At 38.0% G+C, this 20,453-nt stretch overlaps 1 protein-coding gene across 1 annotated transcript in view; it reads left to right on the forward strand.

Moving 5' to 3' along the window:
* MAP7 (microtubule associated protein 7) overlaps positions 1-20,453 on the forward strand; it is a 90,532-nt gene that overhangs the window by 25,228 nt on the left and 44,851 nt on the right. The window contains exons 2-3 of the mRNA XM_015592126.2: positions 6,714-6,815; positions 10,943-11,020. Of these exons, the coding sequence (XP_015447612.1) occupies positions 6,714-6,815; positions 10,943-11,020 (180 nt within the window). The remainder of the gene's footprint in view (positions 1-6,713; positions 6,816-10,942; positions 11,021-20,453) is intronic.

Below are 20,453 nucleotides of genomic sequence, written 5' to 3' on the forward strand. Positions count from 1 at the left end.
AGGTCATGGGACTGCGCGGCCCCCGTAATCTCATGAGCCGATTCCCTAAATCAATTGTTCTTCCTCTCCCTCCCTCCCTCCCTCCCTCTCTCTCTCCCTCTCTCTCTCCCTCTCCCAGCAGGCTCGTTAGACTTCACTTTCATTTATCCAGAATCCACTGAAGCTAAAGTAGTCCCTCACTAGAAGTTCCATATGATATGCTTCGTTGACTTTCATTGCCTTCATGATAAAGTTCAGACTCTTGGAATTCAAGGGGGCATTGACCTCAGCCTATTCATCTTATTTTCAACTGCCTGCCTTCCTAGCCCACTGTTCTAACTGGACAGTCCCCTGATTATCTTTTCTATTTCCCCTTAGTAGTCTTGCTCATGCAACACTCCAGCCAGGAATGTTCTCTGCTTTACTTTTTACGTATATACTACATATTCCATTTTTTAAAATTTTTATTGGTGAAATTTTCTATCACTACTTCCTCCTCTAGCACCTTCTCCCACCTTTGAATCCCTGTAACACGATCTATATTATTTATTTGGTTATTAATCCTCTGGTGTATTGATTCTTAAAAACTGAATTAGTCTACTGTTGCAATTTCATGTATTTGGATATTGTCTCCTCCGATGGATGATTAGTATCATGCAGGTAGATGCTGTGTCCTATGACCTTTATATTTTTATGCATAGCAAAGTGTCTGGGCCATGGGGGTGTGTGTAAATGTTTATTGAAAAGTTACTTAACATTTCTGAGCCTGGGAATATGGTGGGTCCATTGATAGTAACCAAGAGACTGACATTAGAGATTTTCTGTTTTCCTGAGGACAGTTAGTTCAGCTTTGACATTGTTTCAAGTGATAGCAGAGATACACAAGCATATATTCCCTACAGGTGGAAGACTGGGCCTCTATTGAGAGAGCATATTTATAAATGCAGATTTGAAAATGACTGACATAGAGATAGTGCTTCAGGCCATAGCAGGAGATAACTTTTCTGAAGAGAAGAGAAATTGCTGGTGGAATCAAAAGCTCGAAAACAGTTCGAAGAAGTGACCTGGAATTAGGAGGCCAGAAAAGGAGAAAGAAGCGGTCAACAAATTATTCAGTTAATATTATTTTCTCAGTACTGAGCACCAGGTGTCGCACCAGGTAGGGTGCTGTCTGAATAAATGAGAATGGGAAGAAAACTGAGGTTAAGCAGGAAGTTAAACCCAGGTTTGTCTGATGCTGATTCTCATGAACTCTGAATTCTACACAGCTTCACATATAACCATGAGGAATTTAAACTAAGGGGAATCTCTCCATCATGTGGAATAATTAGAAAAGTCATCAGGAGTTATGAGACTGCATTAAGTCCTTGTTCGAATGCAAATTTTATAAATAACTGGATAAAATATTTAATATCTATGATTCAAATGTTTACAATACTCCTGGCAGCTATATCAGAATAAAATTTAAATGTCAAGTAAATGAGCAAAAGGATTATGAAGTAGAAAATTTTAGATGAAAAATAAATTTTTCTTTTTTTTGCATGTTATGATTTTAAACCAGTAACATTCTTCAATTGCCATAACAGTATTCTGCAGCCAGATTTTCAAATAAGCTATTTATTAGGTTGTTGGAGATGTTCGAAGGCCACCCCAGGTTCTGGGATTCACTGGGAAGACTCAGAACTCAGCAGATAGTCATACTTGTGGCTAAGATTTATTGTAGCAAAATCAGGTGTTAATTTCTAAGGCTTTTTCAGTCCTGTACAGGTCGATCTAAACTATGAGAGTGAAACATATGAAGTTGTGATAGTCAACCATTTTTTACTACAAAAATGGCAATTGCATGTGGTTCAGTCTAGCTCTGTCTTCTAGTTTACTCTCCCAAAGCGTGTGGGTGGCCTGGGGGCAGTATGTCCACAAAGTCCACTTGGACAATATAGCAGAGAAGAACCCATACAGAGCTGGGTGTTGAAACTTTCACTGTTTCCCAACCCGCAGTCCACATTTTATTAAAAATGGTGACAGAAATACATTATCCTTGTGGATATCAAGACCACATATAGTCAGTGAGATTTAAACTTAGGATGGTCTCTAAGGTTGTAGTCACAAATATCTTATTAGAGTAAGCATTTTCACTAAATTAAGCATTTGTTGGACCAGTTATTCTGATCAATTGTGAAGACTCTTCGACTAGACCATACAGCTAAAAATAGTGAAAACCCCATGACCTTTATGAGAAGACATTGCAAGGAATGCAGTGAATCGGAGGATGTGGATTATGGAGACACATTTGTGGCCTTACTGGAGCTGCAGAATTTTTACTAGATAAAAGCTCCAAATGTCTTCTCCTTCTCTATTTTGTCTCAGAGTAATTTAGAGAGAGTCCCAGACCACAAAGGTGCTCCTCTGTATCCTTCCTCTTGTCTTTATGCCAATACATGTGACACTAATGGAATAAAGCTTTCAAGCTAGCATGAAAATCAATAAAGATTTTATAAAGCAGGCAAAGAGTTACTGAGCATCATACTATATGGCTCAGTTTTCTTATTTTAAAAAATGAAGATTCAAATAATAATGGAAAGTCACCTGAGTCATTTTTAAAATGATATTCTTAACAGCAAATTTTAAAATGGTATATTCAATCCTATATGCCAAGTTACTTAGGGTTTCCAGATATTTAAGTGGTGTGATCTTAAAATGAATAAATTGCTGTTTTCTTTGTGTTCTCAAGCATCAAAATACCCTGAATTTTGTTTTTTAAAAAAAAGGTCAATCCCTCACAAGGTTTTATTTTCCTATTATTATGATTGAGGGGTTTCGGGGTTTTTTTTAAGGCTTATATTTACTTAATGTGATGATAATGTGAAGGGCATTAAATCTTAGAAAACTGTCATCTTGCTAAGCCTCAGAGAGACTCTTGATTACCTCTTCCCAAGCCAGGGTATACCTGAAAAATCGTACCAATAAGTCTAGCCTTCCTGAAGTCTCCAGGAGGTGTGACTGAGCCGAAAACCTCTGAAACCAGCAGTTGTGCCAAAAATTCCTGCCACATTGGTCATCTTGCTCTTGGTGACAGGACCACTGTCACCAAGTTGACATAGGTTAGCTTTCTCTGTTAGTGCTGGGTGAGCAAAGCCCTGAAGAAATAGAAACCCAACTTCCCACATTTGTGCGGGGAATAGGGAGAGAGCCGAAAATACTCTCTGCCGTTTATTGAGTCTTGCAGTGGGTCTGGCAGTCTCATTTACTTTTCACAACTCTGAAAGTGTTTTCCCTCTTTACAGATGGGGAAATTAGGACTGAGAGGTCAAGTGATGTGGTGAGAATTCACAGCTCATAAATGGCAGAGCCAGGTGGACTGACTCAAAAGGATGCACACCCCCACTGACCTCCAGACACACAGCTATACCTCGCATGGGGGCCGTGGGTGTGAGAGGCCCAGGACCTCAGTGGAGGAGCATATAATTTGAAAGAGGCTGAATGACGTTAAACACCTGCTGTGTGTCAAACCCTATAGTAGATTCTTATCATACATCTTCTAGTTAATGCTCCCAACAAGCCTGTGAGTTAGGTGGCGTCATCCCCATATTACCTACTCAGAGAACTCAAGAAGCTTTCTGAAGGTCATTCAGCTAGTATTTAAACAGGTTCACAATTGAACCAGGTCTGTTGGAATCTGTATCTTCCCTCTTACCATTGATAGAATGTTAACCAGAGAGGTTTTTGGAGAAATAAGAGTTCTTACGGTAGTGGAAGAGAAAGACTGATAAAAAGTGGAAAGATAGCTTGAAAACTTTAGACAAATGTCCAGCCTCATGGTCACACATTAGCAGTTTATAATCTTGGACCAAACAGCCTGACAGTTTTTTTTAAATTATCTTCATTTTATTAAATTTAACCTATCAGTTTTACATGAACGCAAAAATTTTAAGATAAATTTCAAATGTGTCTTGTTATGAGTAGGACTCAGAGGTCTATTAGGATAAAAATGAATTTCTGAGATCCAGATGATAATAAAGTGGGCAGATAGATGTTCAACTAGTATGGATCCAATAAAAGTCAGAGATAGATAAATTGGAATTCAAACAGCCAGACATCTAGTTTAATTGAAATTTATTTTTTACATTTGTTTCAAGACAGTAATGCAAATTACAACCCAGAAAAAATCTTTTATCAGGGATTATTTAGAAAATTCACATGTACTGAACATGCGTTGTGGTCTTTTAATCTCCTTCATGGTCTACTATTGCATACTATTCAGTTATGGTGATGTGTGCTATCAGGACCTGGGGGCACTGCCGATACCCAGTCACCAGAGAAAGATTAAATTATGTCAAATATGCCAAGGCAAGAAAATGAATACATCCAAAATAGATTCTAAACAAGTGGTCCTAATTATCCTTAGTTAACTAAAAGCAATAAATAGAAGATCCCTTAAGCAGCTTACTAATTAGGCTTTACTTGCCGTGTGCTGGAGGTGACTTATCATAGAAAATTATCATCAAAGCACTCCAAATCTGGTGGTACTCCTTTCGGTTTATCTTTCTTAAGTGTTAACTTCTTTATGAGCGGTTTCAAGAAGATTAACTTTCAGAAGAAGGGGGAAAGTTCCAAGTACAGTCAATTTTGGGTTTTTAGGGGCTGCCTCTAAAGTTGTGACTATAGCCAAGACTAACTAGGGTGGGCTTTACCTGCTTCGTGGTGATAACGGGCAGCTAGTATTTGGCACGTGAGATGAGAGTACGTGTTACAGCATCACAGAACCCATCACGCTTTCTGATTTCCCTTCTAGATCAGTGTCAGGGCCTATCCTGACTCCACTCTTACTCGTCTTGATTTGTCCCCATCCCCCAGCTTTAAGTACATACACCCAGAATATAGCCTTTTTTCATTGATAAATTGCCTAGTAAAATTTCCTCGAGTAGCAAAGTCCTATCAGAAACCATCGATTTGAGGCCTGTTGCTGTTTATTTGTTGTCTGTCCATTTTCTTGCTGTATCTTTACAGACCTTTCCCTGAAAATAAGGCAAAGAAAGCTCAAATAGATAAACCAATCAGTGTTTGCATTTGGAACTGTTATTGAAAGCAAACAAATTGTTTGAAACTGGGCAATATTAAAAGTTACATAAGATAACTTTTTACTAGAGTATGATTTTCTATGCTAGCTAATACTATATGTAATTGAGAGAAAGCCACAAAAACTTGATATCATCCCCTACTCAGAGGTCAAAGGTAAACTTAGTGAATTTGGTAATTTTTTAAAGTACATCTTGAGTACCATTTTTGTAATTACTCTTCTTAAAGCATAATTGTCATCACACCCTTTCAGGTTCAAAAACCTTGAGCAAATGATTCCTGTGTTCTAGATGGTATCCAGGTCCTTCAGCCTAATGGAAGAAGGAATGACTATGTCAGGGGGTAAGGAAGAATGGGGAGTGATGAGTGATGAGGGTGCTATTTTAAACAGGTGAATGGGACTCTCTAATATCATCTTTGAGCAGAGACCCAAAGGAAGTGAAGAAGATATTCGTGTTGATAAATGGGAGAAGAAATTTCAGGTACATGCAAAGGCTTTGAGATGGACTAAGTCAGTCAGTATGAACAGTGCAGAGTTAGAAGGAAAATGGTACAAGGTAAAGGCCAAATCATATAGTACCTTCTAAGCCGTGGTAAAGACCTTGCATTTTACTCTGAGTGGGATAGAGCTATTGAAGGGTTTTGAGCAGAGGAATGACGTGACATATTTTAATGGGATCACTTTGGCTGCTGAGATGAAAATACACTGAAGGGGATCAGTGGTAGGATCAGGTAGACTAGGTAAAAGGATATTGCAGTCACACCGGGAAGATGATCATAAAGGTAGTGGTACAGGTGTTAAGATGTTTTTGAAGTAGGGCTGAAAGCACTTATGGATTGAATGTGGGAAGTGATAGGAGAGAAGTTAAGGATGACTCCAGTGCTTTGAGCGTGATCAGCTGGAAGAATAGAATTGTTTTAATGGATGGGGAAGACTGGGCAAAGCTGGTTTTAAGGCAGAAAGTAGGAGGCAGGGAAACTCAGGGTCTTGGTTTTTGACGTGATTTCTGAGACAGTAGCAAACATCCTTTAAATATCCTGTGAAAATATAAAGTAATTAAATGAAATAATATGTGTAAGGAAGAATTTGCCTGGGCCTGGGGAACCCTGTACTGGATATAACCAGAGAACTGCCTAATATTTCTGCCCTTCGTTCCTTTCCTAGAATACACTTCCCTTATTCTCTGTAACAATCTTCGTTATTAAACTTTTGTCAGAGGCTTTTTAAAATGTTAGTAAATTATATTTTCTGATTCCCTTTTGGTGACCTACTTGGTTATGTTCTTGGAATTTGTTGCTTCCTAATGCATGTACTTTGTAAGAACTGAGATCAGAGATTTTCGATTTTAATCATGCTTCCACATGGTTGCTTTATGTGTAAAGTGGGACAGCCGGAGTAAACAGCTTCATGGACCCTTGAACGCACCACTGCTATACGATTGGTCACTTCAACTGAGGCTGTTGATTTTTGGATGTATCCTTCCCAGTGAGCAATATGTTTCTTGAAGGCACGGGTTGTAACTGCTACATCTTTTTATTGCCTGAATCTAGCCTAATACCTGATACAAAGGTTAACAGTAAATGTTGAATAGATAAAAGTTTCTGAATAAATTTTAAGAAACTAAACATGTCTTTTCTCTTTTGTCTCATCTGTATAGCACCTGACAGCTACAAAGTACAAGAGAAGAAAACTGCTGCCTCCAACCGGTCCTCCTCTGCTATTTCAGGACAAAATAGCAACCACTCAGGAAATAAGCCAGGTAGGACGCATTGCATTTGCTGTGGAAAAAGGAAGGGTATCCCAAAAGCCTTGAAGGCATGCTAGAATTTAGGAGAGCTTGGTTCCAGTCCTGACACCGAAACACACATTCATACTGGTTCATGTGAGTTTAAGTCAGAGAACCTCTCAAAGCCTTGATTTTCTTTTTTTAAAATGGAGATTGAAAGACATGCCCTTTTTACCTCTCATAGTCATTTTGACAGTGAGATAGTGTATGTGGATGCATGGTTTACTGTCAAGCAGTGTATAAGAGGTAATAATTTTACTATTCTGTTCGAAATGATAGATGTGACACAATTTTTTGTACCCGTATGCCCAGCATTATTGCATATCTCTTTTGTGACTTCTTGAAAAACCATTTAAGGAAATCTTTACACATAGCAGAGCTGGCATAGAATTATGTTTTTGTTCTTCATCCACCCAATGATTGTACACTTACACGGTAATTTCATTTAATAGCCTGTGATTCATGGTGTGTTCCATTCAGTTCTACAAAGAAGCAGTCTGTAAACATAATGCAAACAATTGGCTAGACAACGCAGCTGCTTCCAAGCATCCAACAACCATTGTGTGGTTCTGGGGAGAGACTAATGTACAGTACGATAATGAGAGACAATCAAAGGAAGGTGAAGGCAAACTGAATACCCCATGAGGGTCTTGGAAGCCTACTTGGTGCTGCATCCAAGGCCAAAGTCACTTGCGAACAGGGAATCTGTGAGAATAAAGATGGAAATAATTGCATCAGGCCCCACAGAAAATATTCCCCATTATACCAACTTTTGTGGGGCTTTTCCCCTGTGGAATAGGTCTTAGAACAGAGCCGATAAATTGAGTTTGTCACTTAGAAAAAAGACAATAAAAATCACTATTGCAAGTATCACATGAACAGCTATTAGTGCAAAATGTATAGCTTCAGCGAAGTTTAATTAGCAGGCTGAGATTTACCCATTCAGTCAGTTTGCCTTTGCATTCATTCATTATCTGCTTCTCTACCACCCACCACCCAGCCACCATCTAATAATATTTATTGAGTAATTATTCTGTGCCTGGGACTGTGAGAGGTACTGTATGAGCCCTATCTTTTCAGGACTTATTCTGATGGGCTTTTGTTCCTTATACCCAAGTGAGCATCCTCGTGGAAGTAGTTGTTTAGCATGAAAACCTCATTTGTTTTATCATAAAAATGGAGCATAACTAAATGGTTTATGCTATTTTTTCCTTGTTCTTGACTATCACTTCTAATGAATTGTTCTACCATTCAATCAATTCTAATCCATTTTCATACCATTCTGAAATTCAGAAAGAAGACATTCCTACATTCTACTTTACATTATGGTGGGGTAAACTTATGTGTGAATAAATAATTCCAGCACAGAATTGCCAGTGTGATAATTGATCTGCACAGAGCACAGAGAGAGCAGAGGCCAGACAATCTTCATTGCCGTTGGCCATCTCTTTTTAGAGCCACTTGATTTATGCTACTAAAGTCAAGTTAAATGAGGAGACATTTCATTTCACATTGTATATTTTGAGAATCTGGTGTCTGCTGTCTTGTATATAGAGATAAGCAAAAGTTCTCAAAAGACTTATTTTAAAAACCACCATGTTCTGTTCCCGCAAATAATATAAGAGGTTCCATATTGGAGGGCTAGACTTAAGTAAAACTATTTTATTTTATTGGATATGAGTAATGGGAATATCTGTCTAGAGCAGTTTCATTTTCATTTCCAAGAACTTAAAGTGAAAGAAAAAGTACATGCTAAATGTTGTGATATTTTGAGTATTGCCCTAACTAGATATGGGCATCCTGACCAAATGATTTCTCAAGATCTCTTTTAATAAAGTAAATTTTAGTTAAATTTCCTCCCCTCCTTTCCCTTCTGATACTTTGAACTCAGTAGAAAACTCGAGAACATCTCTTTGATTTAGAAAGCATCTATTCACATTTACATTGTTAGTGTCTTATCTTTAAGACATGTATGGAAGGCCATCGTAGTGTTCTATAAATATGGGCACTTACTTATAGGATGGACCAGTGCTTTCAGCTATGAATACCCAAACCCAGACCAAAAGAGACAGTTTATAAAGTCACAGATCTGTCCACATCTACAGAAGTGGGAGATGTTTCTTCAGAACTCCATCGACCACCTCCAAATGATTAAGAGTTTGACCTAATTAGAAGAGAAATTGCATTTTCTTCATGAACAATGCATACCTGAGAAAAGTAGGAACTCAAGTTCATTAAAAATTCCTCTCAGTTTTTATCCCTCTACTACCCTCTACACAAGTCTTTCAAAGAGCCACCGAAACTTCATTCTACCTTGTTATTTACATATAATTTTCCCTCATAGAGGAATGCATGACCTGGAATCTTCTAGCCCTTCTCTGGCTGCTCAACCATGCTGTTCCGATGACTCTCTAGGTGCCATGGGGTGAAAAAAAAAAAAAAAGGCCACAGGATTGAGTTAGAGATCTGGTTTTAAGCCCTGCCTTAGACACTTTGCTGTGCCATCTTCCTTAGTCATATTTCTCTCAGTTTTCTCATTTGGAAAATAGGCGTAATGACTCTTCATTGAATGAATAAATGCCTGGGTAATTCATAAGATTTTAGGGTAATTATTATCATCATAATCTTACCACTACTCCACTTTTTATATAGTGACAGGCAGAGTGAGCCTAGAAGTGTATCCCTCTGCTTGAAACCCCCCCAGTGGCATCTCCCTCAGAGTATAATCAAAGTCCTCACCAGGCCCCAGTGTCTCTGGCCCCATGACTTACTGATCTCATTCTACTCCAGCTGCCCAGAGCTCCCTATTGTTTCTTGAACACCGTAAGCATTCACGACCTCAGGGCCTTTGCACTTGATTCCCATATTCTGGAATATCTGCACAGCTAGCTCCCTTACTTGGAACAGATTTTTACATATAAAAATTACCATCACAGTTAGGCCGCTCTTGGCCCTATCTAAAATGTCAGACATCCCCTTCCTGCCATTTCACAATTTCCTTTATTGCTTTGTTGTCTCCTTAGCATTTATCTCAGCCTAACATTCTATATATTTTGCCCCCTTTTTTTATTCTATATATTTTACTTATTTATCTTGTTTATTAAATTTCCTCTGAGTTGAAAGCAAACCCCATTTGGGCAGAGCTTTCTGGGTTTTTTTTGTTTGTTTGACTCCTTTCTTTTCAGCACATAGAAGGGTGCCCAGTGCATAGGAGATGTTCACGTGTTCAGGGAATGAATGAATTTACTGTAGCTTATCATGGGCTAGGCACTGTATTAACGCTGTTCCAGCATTATTTTATTTAATCTTTACAGTGATGTGAGATAGGGTCTATTGTGCCCTCATTTTAGAGGTAATAAGTAAAAATCCATGAAACACATGTCATAACTTGAGACTTAGAGAGGTGGGTAAGTAACTCAGCCAAATTTACACAGCAAGTGATTGACAGAACAGGAACTGAACCCATGCCTATCTGACTCCAAAGCTGGCTCTTCACATCTAACTGGTGAACATCTCAGAATAACTGTGCTTAGGATTCTATTTGTTGTTAAGGAACAGACCTTTTAAAGCATAAAAATAGTAGAAGTTCAGTAGCCTAGAAACACAAAACGTAATACATATTGATGAAAATAGCCAAAAGGCTACAGTTAAATTGTTTTTACATAATTTTTTGCTGTGTCTTTTTAAAATTTTTTTTCCAGTTTTATTGAGATATAATTGATATACAGCACTGTATTTTAAGGTGCACAATATAATGATTCGACTTATATTGTGGAATGATTTCTGCAATGCATTTAGCTAACATCTATCATTTAATATAGATACAAAAGAAAAAAGAAAAAAAAATGGGTCTTTTTCCTTGTGGTAAGAACTCATAGGATCTACTGTCTTACAAGTTTTTAAATAGAAGAAAAGTCCTTGGAAATTCTCAGGAAAATAATGTTAAAGTATATCCCTGACACTACAGTCATATGTACTAATTGTAAGACTAGTAATATTTCATTCATCAAATTTACTAGACGGAAAGATATTTATCAGTGTATATCATTGGTTTTTTAAAAAATCTACTCTTTCTCTCATGTTTTTTATCTTGTTTTCAGACCCTCCACCTGTGCTACGGGTTGATGACCGGCAGCGGCTGGCCCGAGAGCGACGTGAGGAGCGGGAAAAGCAGCTAGGTATGCCTAGTCCTCATTCGATCTCTTAGGGACACTGTTGTTGAAATGGTACTTTTTCCCCTCTATGATAATGGACACTTAACATTGAGCAAATGGACATCAATATAATAACGGCGCTGTCTAGCATGACTTCATAAGTTTTGCAGATGGATTGCAAAACAGAATTTAGTGTGTGATATAAACATAGGACTAAATTGTAAGCAACAATAAAGTCAGGCCCAGGATTAGGGTCCTTTTCACTTCTTACATTGTAATCCTAGTTTAATGTGGCTCCAGAGGGAATGTATATATAACAGGCATGATGGCTCGGCTTTCATTTTACGACGTAAAAAAATACAAGGATGGTAAGCATATGGTTCTTTTTTATGTGAACAGTTATGAGACAACACCCTGCTAGAGCACTTACTGTTTTCCATGGTAAAATGATGCTGCTGTTGAATTTACAGACAGATGCTGCCAGTTTGCTGCCAGGAAAAGCACAAGACCTGGAGCTGAGGTTTCCGATTTTCCTTTTGTTACCTAAGGCCCTTGTGAAAGGTTAGCAACTGTGGTATTTGCCATATAATCACCCGGAGAGCTGGATCCCAGGACTAGTATACCAGGAAGCCAAGATCAGGGCACGCAGCAGTCATTGTCTTCTAGAACGTTGAGCAAGGATGCTGGTGCCAACTGCTCTTTTACTTCGATGTCCGTTTATGCACAGTAGCTAAAACAGGACACTCTGTGTGCCTTGGAAAAATGAAATGCCTGATCAGTGTGTCTCAGTGTTTCTGGTATGTCTAGGCATTTTATTCTATTTTATTTTATTTATTTTTTATTATTATTATTTTTTAGAATTTTTATAAGAGTTCATGTGAGCCAAACTGACGACATATACTAGGGAGCAAGCTCTCAAATGCTCTCATGTCTAAGTATTTTAAAACTGGGACTGACTTAGGTTGCCAGAATCTTGCCAGTGGATGACCCATAAATTTTCTAAAGTTCTGCTACATTTTGTAAGAGTTAACGTTTCAGTTGGGGAACCCAGCCCCCTATATCCTGTCTTCGTTATTCTTAAGAACCCAAATTTGTGAAAGTCACTGGAATTGGGTTTTTGAAAGTCTGTTGGTGTTATTTACATTCTTTTAACACAGGCCTCTTTCTCTCCTTTGCCATCATGACCGTATGAAACTACTTCTTTTGCTGCCAAAGTTTTTTGACACGAATATCAATGTCTTGCTGAAAGTGAACAAGCTCTACTGTTTTCCCTGTGCCCAGGGTTTCCACCCAGGCTTGAAGTCCCTGTCAGGTTCCCTGCAGGCTGGTAGGTTCCTGGAGAGCAGGGCGGTCTGTGGCCGTGAGGGTTCCCTCTTTCCCGGGAGTGCTTTGTGGTCTACTGACCTTCCTTGTGTGGACTGTGCCCGCAGCTCCCTAGTTGAGGCTGGTTTGACAAGTGATCCAGAAATGAGAAAGGGAGAAAAGGCAGAGCTACTGAAGCAGGAAGAGACTCCAGATGAGCAAAAGGAACAAACTGACTACTGCTCTGGGGTGATCGGTATTTACTTGCACTCTGTTTCTGAATCTATCTGAGAATTAGCCCTGGTGCCCTCCCACTCCCCTCTCCACCCCATCCCAGCTGAGTCAGGCCCTACACCACTAGATGTCTCCTTACAGTCGCAACATGACTTCATGTCTGCTTGAGTGGAAGTAGCTTCATAGCTTCAGCCTACTCCTTTATGATTTAAATCCCATTGTGAATTAGCTCTTACACACTAACTCATACCTTTGCATTTGGGTTTCTTTGTCTTTCAAAGCCAAGCATAATTAATTCCTGTAGAAAGCAGGAGTATGTTTGTCAAACAAAAATAATTTCACTTCTTATGCTATAAAGTTGTGAGACTTAACAGCTTTGAGCCTGCAAATTATCCCTACAAGTTGCCTAGCTTTGTATGTTGAATAGCTAGATTTTTTTTCTTTTAAGATGTAGCCCCATATTTCAATTCCTATCCATGGTACAGAACATGACTCATTAATTTATATATTTTGAAACATTTTTTTTTTTACCAGATATTGTGTTAAAAAGATGAATAAAGTTGAGACCCTCAAGGGCTCGCTGCTGTCCATAAAGGGGCGGATAAACACACAGCAGTTCTAATGCAGGGTGGCTTTGAAGAGATGCACACAAGGGACATTGAGAACCCATAGAAGTACATAACTCGGCCTAGGGATGTCAGGTGCCGCCTGAGCTTCGAACGAGAGGGTGAAGACGGGTCATCCTGGAAGATAGAAGAGGCAGGGACTGAAGAGCAGTGATGCAAGGACAGCTGGGAAGAAGACCCAGTGCGCTCCTCAGATTATTATATGAGTCAAAGTAACGTTCAAGTTATTGTATTATTCTATTATGACAACTTTACTTTAAAAAAAAAAAAGCTTTTTTTAAATGCCAGTTTATTTTTTTCCATACTATATATACATAATTTTTTTAATTTTCCCCCTTCTCCCTGCCCTCTCCCTTCTGATAACCACTAGTCCATTGTCCATGTCCATGAGTCTCTGTTTGTCCTGTTCATTTGTTGCTTTTAGGTTTATATTCCACATAAGCGTGATACGTGATTTTCAACCTTTTCTGTCTGGCTTATTTCGCTTAGTATGATTATTTCAAGGTCCATCCATGCTGTCGCAAATGGCAGTATTTCATCTCTTCTTATGGCTGAGTAATATTCCATTGTATATATATACCACAGTTTCTTCAGCCAATCATCTATCGTAGGACACTTTGGTTGGTTCCATGTCCTGGCCACCATGAATAATGCTGCTATGAACATTGGTGTGCAAATATCTTTTCAAATATGAGTTTTCAAGTCTTTGTGCTAAATACCCAGTAGAGGGATTGCTGGATCATATGGTAGGTCAATTCTTAAAAACAGCTTTATTGAGATATATTTCATATATCATAAAATTCACGCATTTAAAGTGTATATTCAATGGTTTTCAGTACTTTCACAGTATAGCATGTTAGTATTTACAGTATATATCATACTATATTCACATTGGACAACCATCATTATAGTCTAATTTAGAGCATTTTATTAACTCCAAAAGAATCCCTGTAGCCACTAGTAGCCACTCCTGATCTCTCCCACAACTTTACTTCTTTGGTGAGCCAGCATATAACATAGTGTTTCTCTTTCTTCTTACCTCTGCCATGTTAAATATTATAGTTTTTCTTACTCTGATCTCATCTCTTCTTATGTTGTTGACAATTATAATTTTAATGAAATATATCAATTCTAATTTCTTTGCATTAATTTCATTGTCTTTTTAAATTTTGTGTCTTTTTGCTTATTCTTTTTCATTTAAGTCATCACGGTCAAAACTAAATTTTGAGAGGCTCCTTTGAGTCTTCATAAATATGCAAATAAATATACATTTAAATGCACATATGTACATTTGTAAAAGAGTCATCTAGATTCTAGCAGCTAATTTAAGCTGTACTTTAGAATACAAAAGGGTGATTTCTTTAAAATCTTCAGTACTAAAAGAAAATCAAAGGGCACAACTGATGAACTGCCCATAAACTGCTTTGCAGAAGCTGTGGTAGCAGTTGAATATTTTTTAAAAGCAGAGGTGGGGGAGTTATTTAATAGCAGATCTTTGGACTGTGTTCTTTGGGGGGGGGGTAAAAAACAGTAATATCAAATTACAAAGCTTTCAAACTTTAAAGCTTACCAAGTTAAAAAAATAATAAATAGAATACATTCCAGAAATTCCAACAAAGCACAATTTAAAGTGATTGGCCAGTGAGATTAATTATTCACTGTTGGATGTAGGTTGAAATTAACATTGAAAGATTGTTTTTAATCCTCATTTTTTAAAAAGCAAGACAGAGAGAGGGAGAATAAAGGTCTTTTTGTTTTTGGTGGCATGTCATGTTTGTACTGTTTTGCAAATGGGAAGGATCTATTAATAACTTTCTGTGGGTTAAACCTCTGAGTCATGCTTTAATGCTTTTATAGTAGGATTATGATGTGGCCTGTTCTTTCTACATTATCTTTCAATTTATCACATAAAATCAGGTGTTGCTTTTTTATGTTTGGGACTCTTCTGTTCATTTGGTTGAGAATACGGACTCTGAAAGCTTTATTTTTCTACTAGTAATCTCAGCTATTCTATTTCATCTAATTCTAGTCAGGCTGCTTCTTCAAACTTCTCTCCTTTTAACTTTTGCATCTTTATTTGTCATCTCGCTTCTAAACTTTAGTTTTGTTTTTTTCCTAGGGGGAAAAAGTCTTATTTGTTCTCATGGTTTCAACTCTCCTTTTCTGATGATATTACTTCCACATTTCCAGTTCCACTCGTAAGACAATAGATGCTTTTGATTATCTAAAATTCAACTTCTCCACAACTAAATTGATCATCAACTTATCAACTGTCTCAATTAATTGCACCAATATTTTTCTGGCCCCAAGAAATTATTCCTTTCTGCTATTTTTGATACTTCTACCGCTACTAGAGGCACTGGCATCTTTCTGCCAGTCTTAGTTGTTGGATCTGTTACAAAATAAAACATTCTCTCTTCCTCGGTGGCCAATGCTGGGCACTGACTAGTCTCCACCCTGGCCTGCTGAGCCACTTGTAGCTACCAGCGGTCAGCCTGGACTCAGCCTAGTCCTCTAGCTGGGGCTTCAGCTCTCTCTGGCCCAGTATGTAAGTGGAAGTTGCCATACTCCCTTTATCCCTAAATCCATTTAGACATAAGACTAGCTGACCTCTGTCTTCAACGTAAATCTCAGATCCATGACTTTAAATTTGCTGCCTCTACTCTCATCCTTGCCCAGGCCTTAATAAGTATGTATTTTAATCACCAAAACTATCGTTAATGTACTTCATTACTTCAGCTCTGTCACAGTTACTACCAGTCTTTCTTTTTGAAGCTTTCTTAGTCTTCATTATCTGTCTTCTTTTGGAAATTCTATCATTTTCTCACTGTATATCTTGTGTAACTGTCATATTTTAGCTTATATTCTAGTGCTGCCTTATACTCTCCTGAACTTTTTCTAGTTGAATTTTATATAACTCCTCAACTGTGTATGTTTTAAGCTTTTAAACAGTATGACCATTGTTTTCTAATTCTTTGTATACCAATACATGGCACAGCTGTAAGTATAAACAGATATGTAGTAAATACTGGCTGATTTTTCTAATTTTTACTGATTTTACTCTAATCTTTAGTTAAATATTAATAATGTTAATCTTACCTTAATATTACTAATAAATAGTAATAATAATGTTTATTGAGCACTAACTATGGGCCAAGCAATGTTCTAAACACTTCACTCAGGATTATTACAAATAATCCTGTAGCAAATTAGCACTGTGGTTGTACTTTTTATTGTGCGGGCCTGCCATGGTTGCTAATGTAAGTTATTTCACAGAATGTCATTTATTTTATTTTTAAAATACATTGTGATAAATTTAGCTTAAGGAAGGAACTGAGAAAAATCTAGAAAAAAATGGAGCAGATAGGTAATAGACCCCTTTTTCTTTCTGCCATATCAGCTATTTAAGCATGTTTGCAGTGTGTTCAGGAATCACCAAAATCCATGTTAAAATTCCTCAACAAGTGGTGATGCTGATAAGTGGCAAGTGATCCCTATGCTTTACATGCAGGTGGCAGATTTTCAGAAGTTTCAGAGCAGGCCATGTAGCCAACTCTCATGAGGAAGTAGGGCTGATCTACTTCCTCACGCAAATGAGGCGCATGGGTGCCAAGTTCCCTTTCCATGTGACGCAGAACAAGAGGGTAAAATGCAAGTATTGGAGCAGATTCTGACATCTTTTTAAGAATATTTTGTTGCATTGATTATTTCTTAGCCTCAGAGTCCATTAAGAGTATGTAATTCTGTCTGTATGAACTTGAAATAGATCCTGGTTACTAATTTTTCTTCAAAAACGTTTACAAGGATCAGAGCACATAGAATTGATGGAACATCATAAACTTTTGATTCTAGATAAACTGAGCACCCCCTCCTGTTGTACCAAGTCATGCCATTTTAATTCACGTATTCATGCAACTAATATTTAATGTGCAGTTGTTGAGCCAGGAATTCTGGGGATATTGAAAGGAAAGATCAATTTTCTAACCTGGAATTTAACACTGCTGTGTACTCCAGCTGGGCCGTTTCTCCTGAGATCCTGACTTAGCTCCTTCCCTCTCCTGCTTCAGCTGCTGTTCAAAGGCCATCTTTTCCATAAGGCCTTCCCTGACCACCTTACTCAAATTTCAGACTAGCACTGTCTATTTTTCTCCATATCACTGTCAACATCTAAGAGTGTGTGTGTGTGTGTGTATTCTTGTTTATTACTTGTTTATTGCCCTCCATAAAAGAAGGAAGTTGTGTCGTTTTTATTTCTATAGCCTAGTACTTAGAACAGTGCCTGACACAGTGTCAGTCTGTACATTTTATAAGTAGAGACGAAGGCCGCAGGTCTTCTGCAAATTGGTTAACACATTACTAAATAATCAAATAATGCCTGCCCTTATAATAGGTCAGTGAAACAAGTCTTAAATTCTTATTCTTAAGTATTTTCTGTTAGACAACAAGGATACAAAGATAATCTATCAAAGAGAATAGTTATGACTTAAATCTGCATGTTCTTCATACAGGTTATAAAACTAATAGTCTTACAATATGTCGACAAAATTCAAGAGAATATTTAAGGAATGTGTAGAAGACAAATAGTCTTCTATGTTTAGGGAGTTATAGGGTTTCCCTTTTTGAAGGTGGTACAGATTAAGTTGGAAGTATTGATGTGAATAGAGTCACATTTTTCACTGGGGCTTTCTGGAATTCTATAAATCATTAAAGATTACCAGAGAATAGTATGATTGACTCATATCATTCATGAAGGAAAATTCGAGCTTATAACAATCTCATTCAATTCATTCATATTGGATTTTGTAACTAATATCAAAGCTATACAAGAAATCTATCGTAATGTAATACATTAGAAACAACAATAAGATAATACGAAAAGGTCGATTAAATTATATTTGAGGTTTTTTATCAGACACTTTCACCAGACTTGCTTGCCCTTCTAGTCATAGCATTTTACTTTGCCTTTTTTCCCCTCCTGAATCTCAATGTGTTGTCAATTTGGGGACAACAGTATTAATAATAAGAGTATAGTCAAACCATAAATGATCATTTCAATCTGGCTTAAAATGTTTATCTCAAAAATGTTGATAGGGGAGTTCGGATTGGTAAACCACAAATACTGCTGTATCTCTGATCACAGTCATAAATGAAACTGCCCCTGATTTAACACTTCACGTTTTTTTTTATTAGGACAGTCATTGGTTTTGACAGGACTACCCACAAAAAAGGGGAAGGGGATGCACTTTGAGAAAGCAGTCTTTCTAATTCAAATTTCTACTAGATAAAACTTTGGCAGATCTGTGGTCAAACTTGGCATCTGGTCTCTTAACAAATATAGTTGTCACTTAATGAACATAGTATAAACGCTCGTAAGGCCGTCAGGCAGGTTATGAACAGCTAAGGGAACTAAATACACATTAGTGGGAGGGACATGGACATCAGCACATACCAGAGCAGCTGTATCATGAGACAGGTTCAGCACTGGAAAGAATAAATGCTTGTTGTGGGATGGATTAGGTAACTCAGAGGTTGAAGCTTTAACATTAAATGAATCATTGCGATGAAGCAGCCATTATTTGTTTCTTTCAAATTTACTTTGCTTTTCAGGCTAAAGATTAAAAGATTTCAAGAGCTGAAAATAAGGGGTCTTGTAAAGAGATGATGATAAAGGCTAAGAGGGACATTAGAAGATCAAGATCTTCACAAGGGGTGACCAACTTGTCCCAAAGTAGAAGAGCTTTAGTCATAGGGAGGTGTTCCAAATGATATCTTTTAGCATAATGGCTTATTGTTTGCTTCTAGAGTCAGACAGTCCAGAGTTTGAATTCCAGTTCCAGCACTGGCTTATTGTAAGACGTCGGGCTGGTTACATCACTTCTCTGTGTCAGACTTCTCATAATAAAATAAGTTTAATAGCAGTGTCTACCTCATAAAGTGGCTGTGAAGATAATACCTGTAAATCACTAGGTGTCAGCACAAAGTAAGAGGTGAAGACCTCTTACCACGATAATGGTGATAAAGATGATGGAGGGTCATGTGATTCCACAGATACTAACGAGATGCCTGAGATTAGAGAGGCAGAAATAGAGGGATATTTGTGCTTCCTGGTCTAGCAGAGCTGGGCTCAGTGAGATAGCCAGGTGAAGAGAATGGCAACATTCTCTGAGAACAGAGAATGAATTAAGGTTGAAGCAATCACAAAAAGATTCTAAAGACAACCATTGCTTTGTGTCCTTTAGCAAAATTCCATTTACTTTGGTGGAGGCTAAAGGTTCCTTTAAGCCTAGCCCCGAAGATAAGTTTTGGCACCGTATCAATTTCTTATCTCAAAATCCTTCAGCCCATATGTAAGACAGGCCTTCCACAGGTGTAAAGCACTGTCCCAGTACCTCGGTTTCATTATCCTTCCACTGCGTCCAGGGAAGAAGACAGTAGGAAGGCCCCTCGGGGGCGGGGGACACAGTGTTGTGTGTATCCTGCAAGGTCACGCTTATTACCAGGCAGTTCTCTGGTGTAATATTCAAACGGGAGGTGAGTGGAAGAACAGCAGTTTAAATGACTAGTCTAGAAGGCTTTGAATTAATGAAGGCCCAGTGCAAGTCACTTTGCTTGAAAATCAAACAGTCTTTAGCTCATGTATTCATCAAACTTACTTTACGTATCTGCTAAGCTAGACATTGTGAATGTGGGGAAGAACTCATTCACAAGCATGTAAAAGCAGAGGAGTTACAATCTGGTGTACAGGTACTGTGATGGAAGTCTGAATGGAGCTAGCAGAGTGCCCGTACTCTCAGGGAGGACTCTTCAGAGGAAAAGGACTTGGGAGCCAGTAGAAGTGTGACAGGTGGGAAGAGGTATTTTGGGCTGTCAACGTAAGAAACGTCCAAACCTGTAGAGAATTTTTATAAGAGTTTATTTTAGCTAAACTGACGACCTATGCCAGGGAGCAAGATTTCAAATGCTCTGCGGAATAACAGTTTTGCAGCTTCTTTTATGCATTTGAAATTAAGGAGGGAATATAAGGAAGGTTACGTAGTGGTGGGAGGAAGCCAGATGGGGATTGGGTTACAGGAACATACCTAACAAGAATATGTGCTCTCTTGAGGCTTGTTTCAAAGGTGTGTTAACCTAGTTGCACAGAAACAACGGGACTGGGCTTGCTAAATGAAAAATAAACCTTTTACTAAAAAAGTTATATCCTGAGGCATGACTACCCTGTTAGAAATTTATGATCAGATCACCCCGTGAGGTTACTTTCCATGGAACCTTTTTTTTGGCCACAGGGCCTAGGGTAC

The sequence above is a fragment of the Pteropus alecto genome, unplaced genomic scaffold (genome assembly GCF_000325575.1).
Source record: "Pteropus alecto unplaced genomic scaffold, ASM32557v1 scaffold185, whole genome shotgun sequence".
Classification (NCBI taxonomy): domain Eukaryota; kingdom Metazoa; phylum Chordata; class Mammalia; order Chiroptera; family Pteropodidae; genus Pteropus; species Pteropus alecto.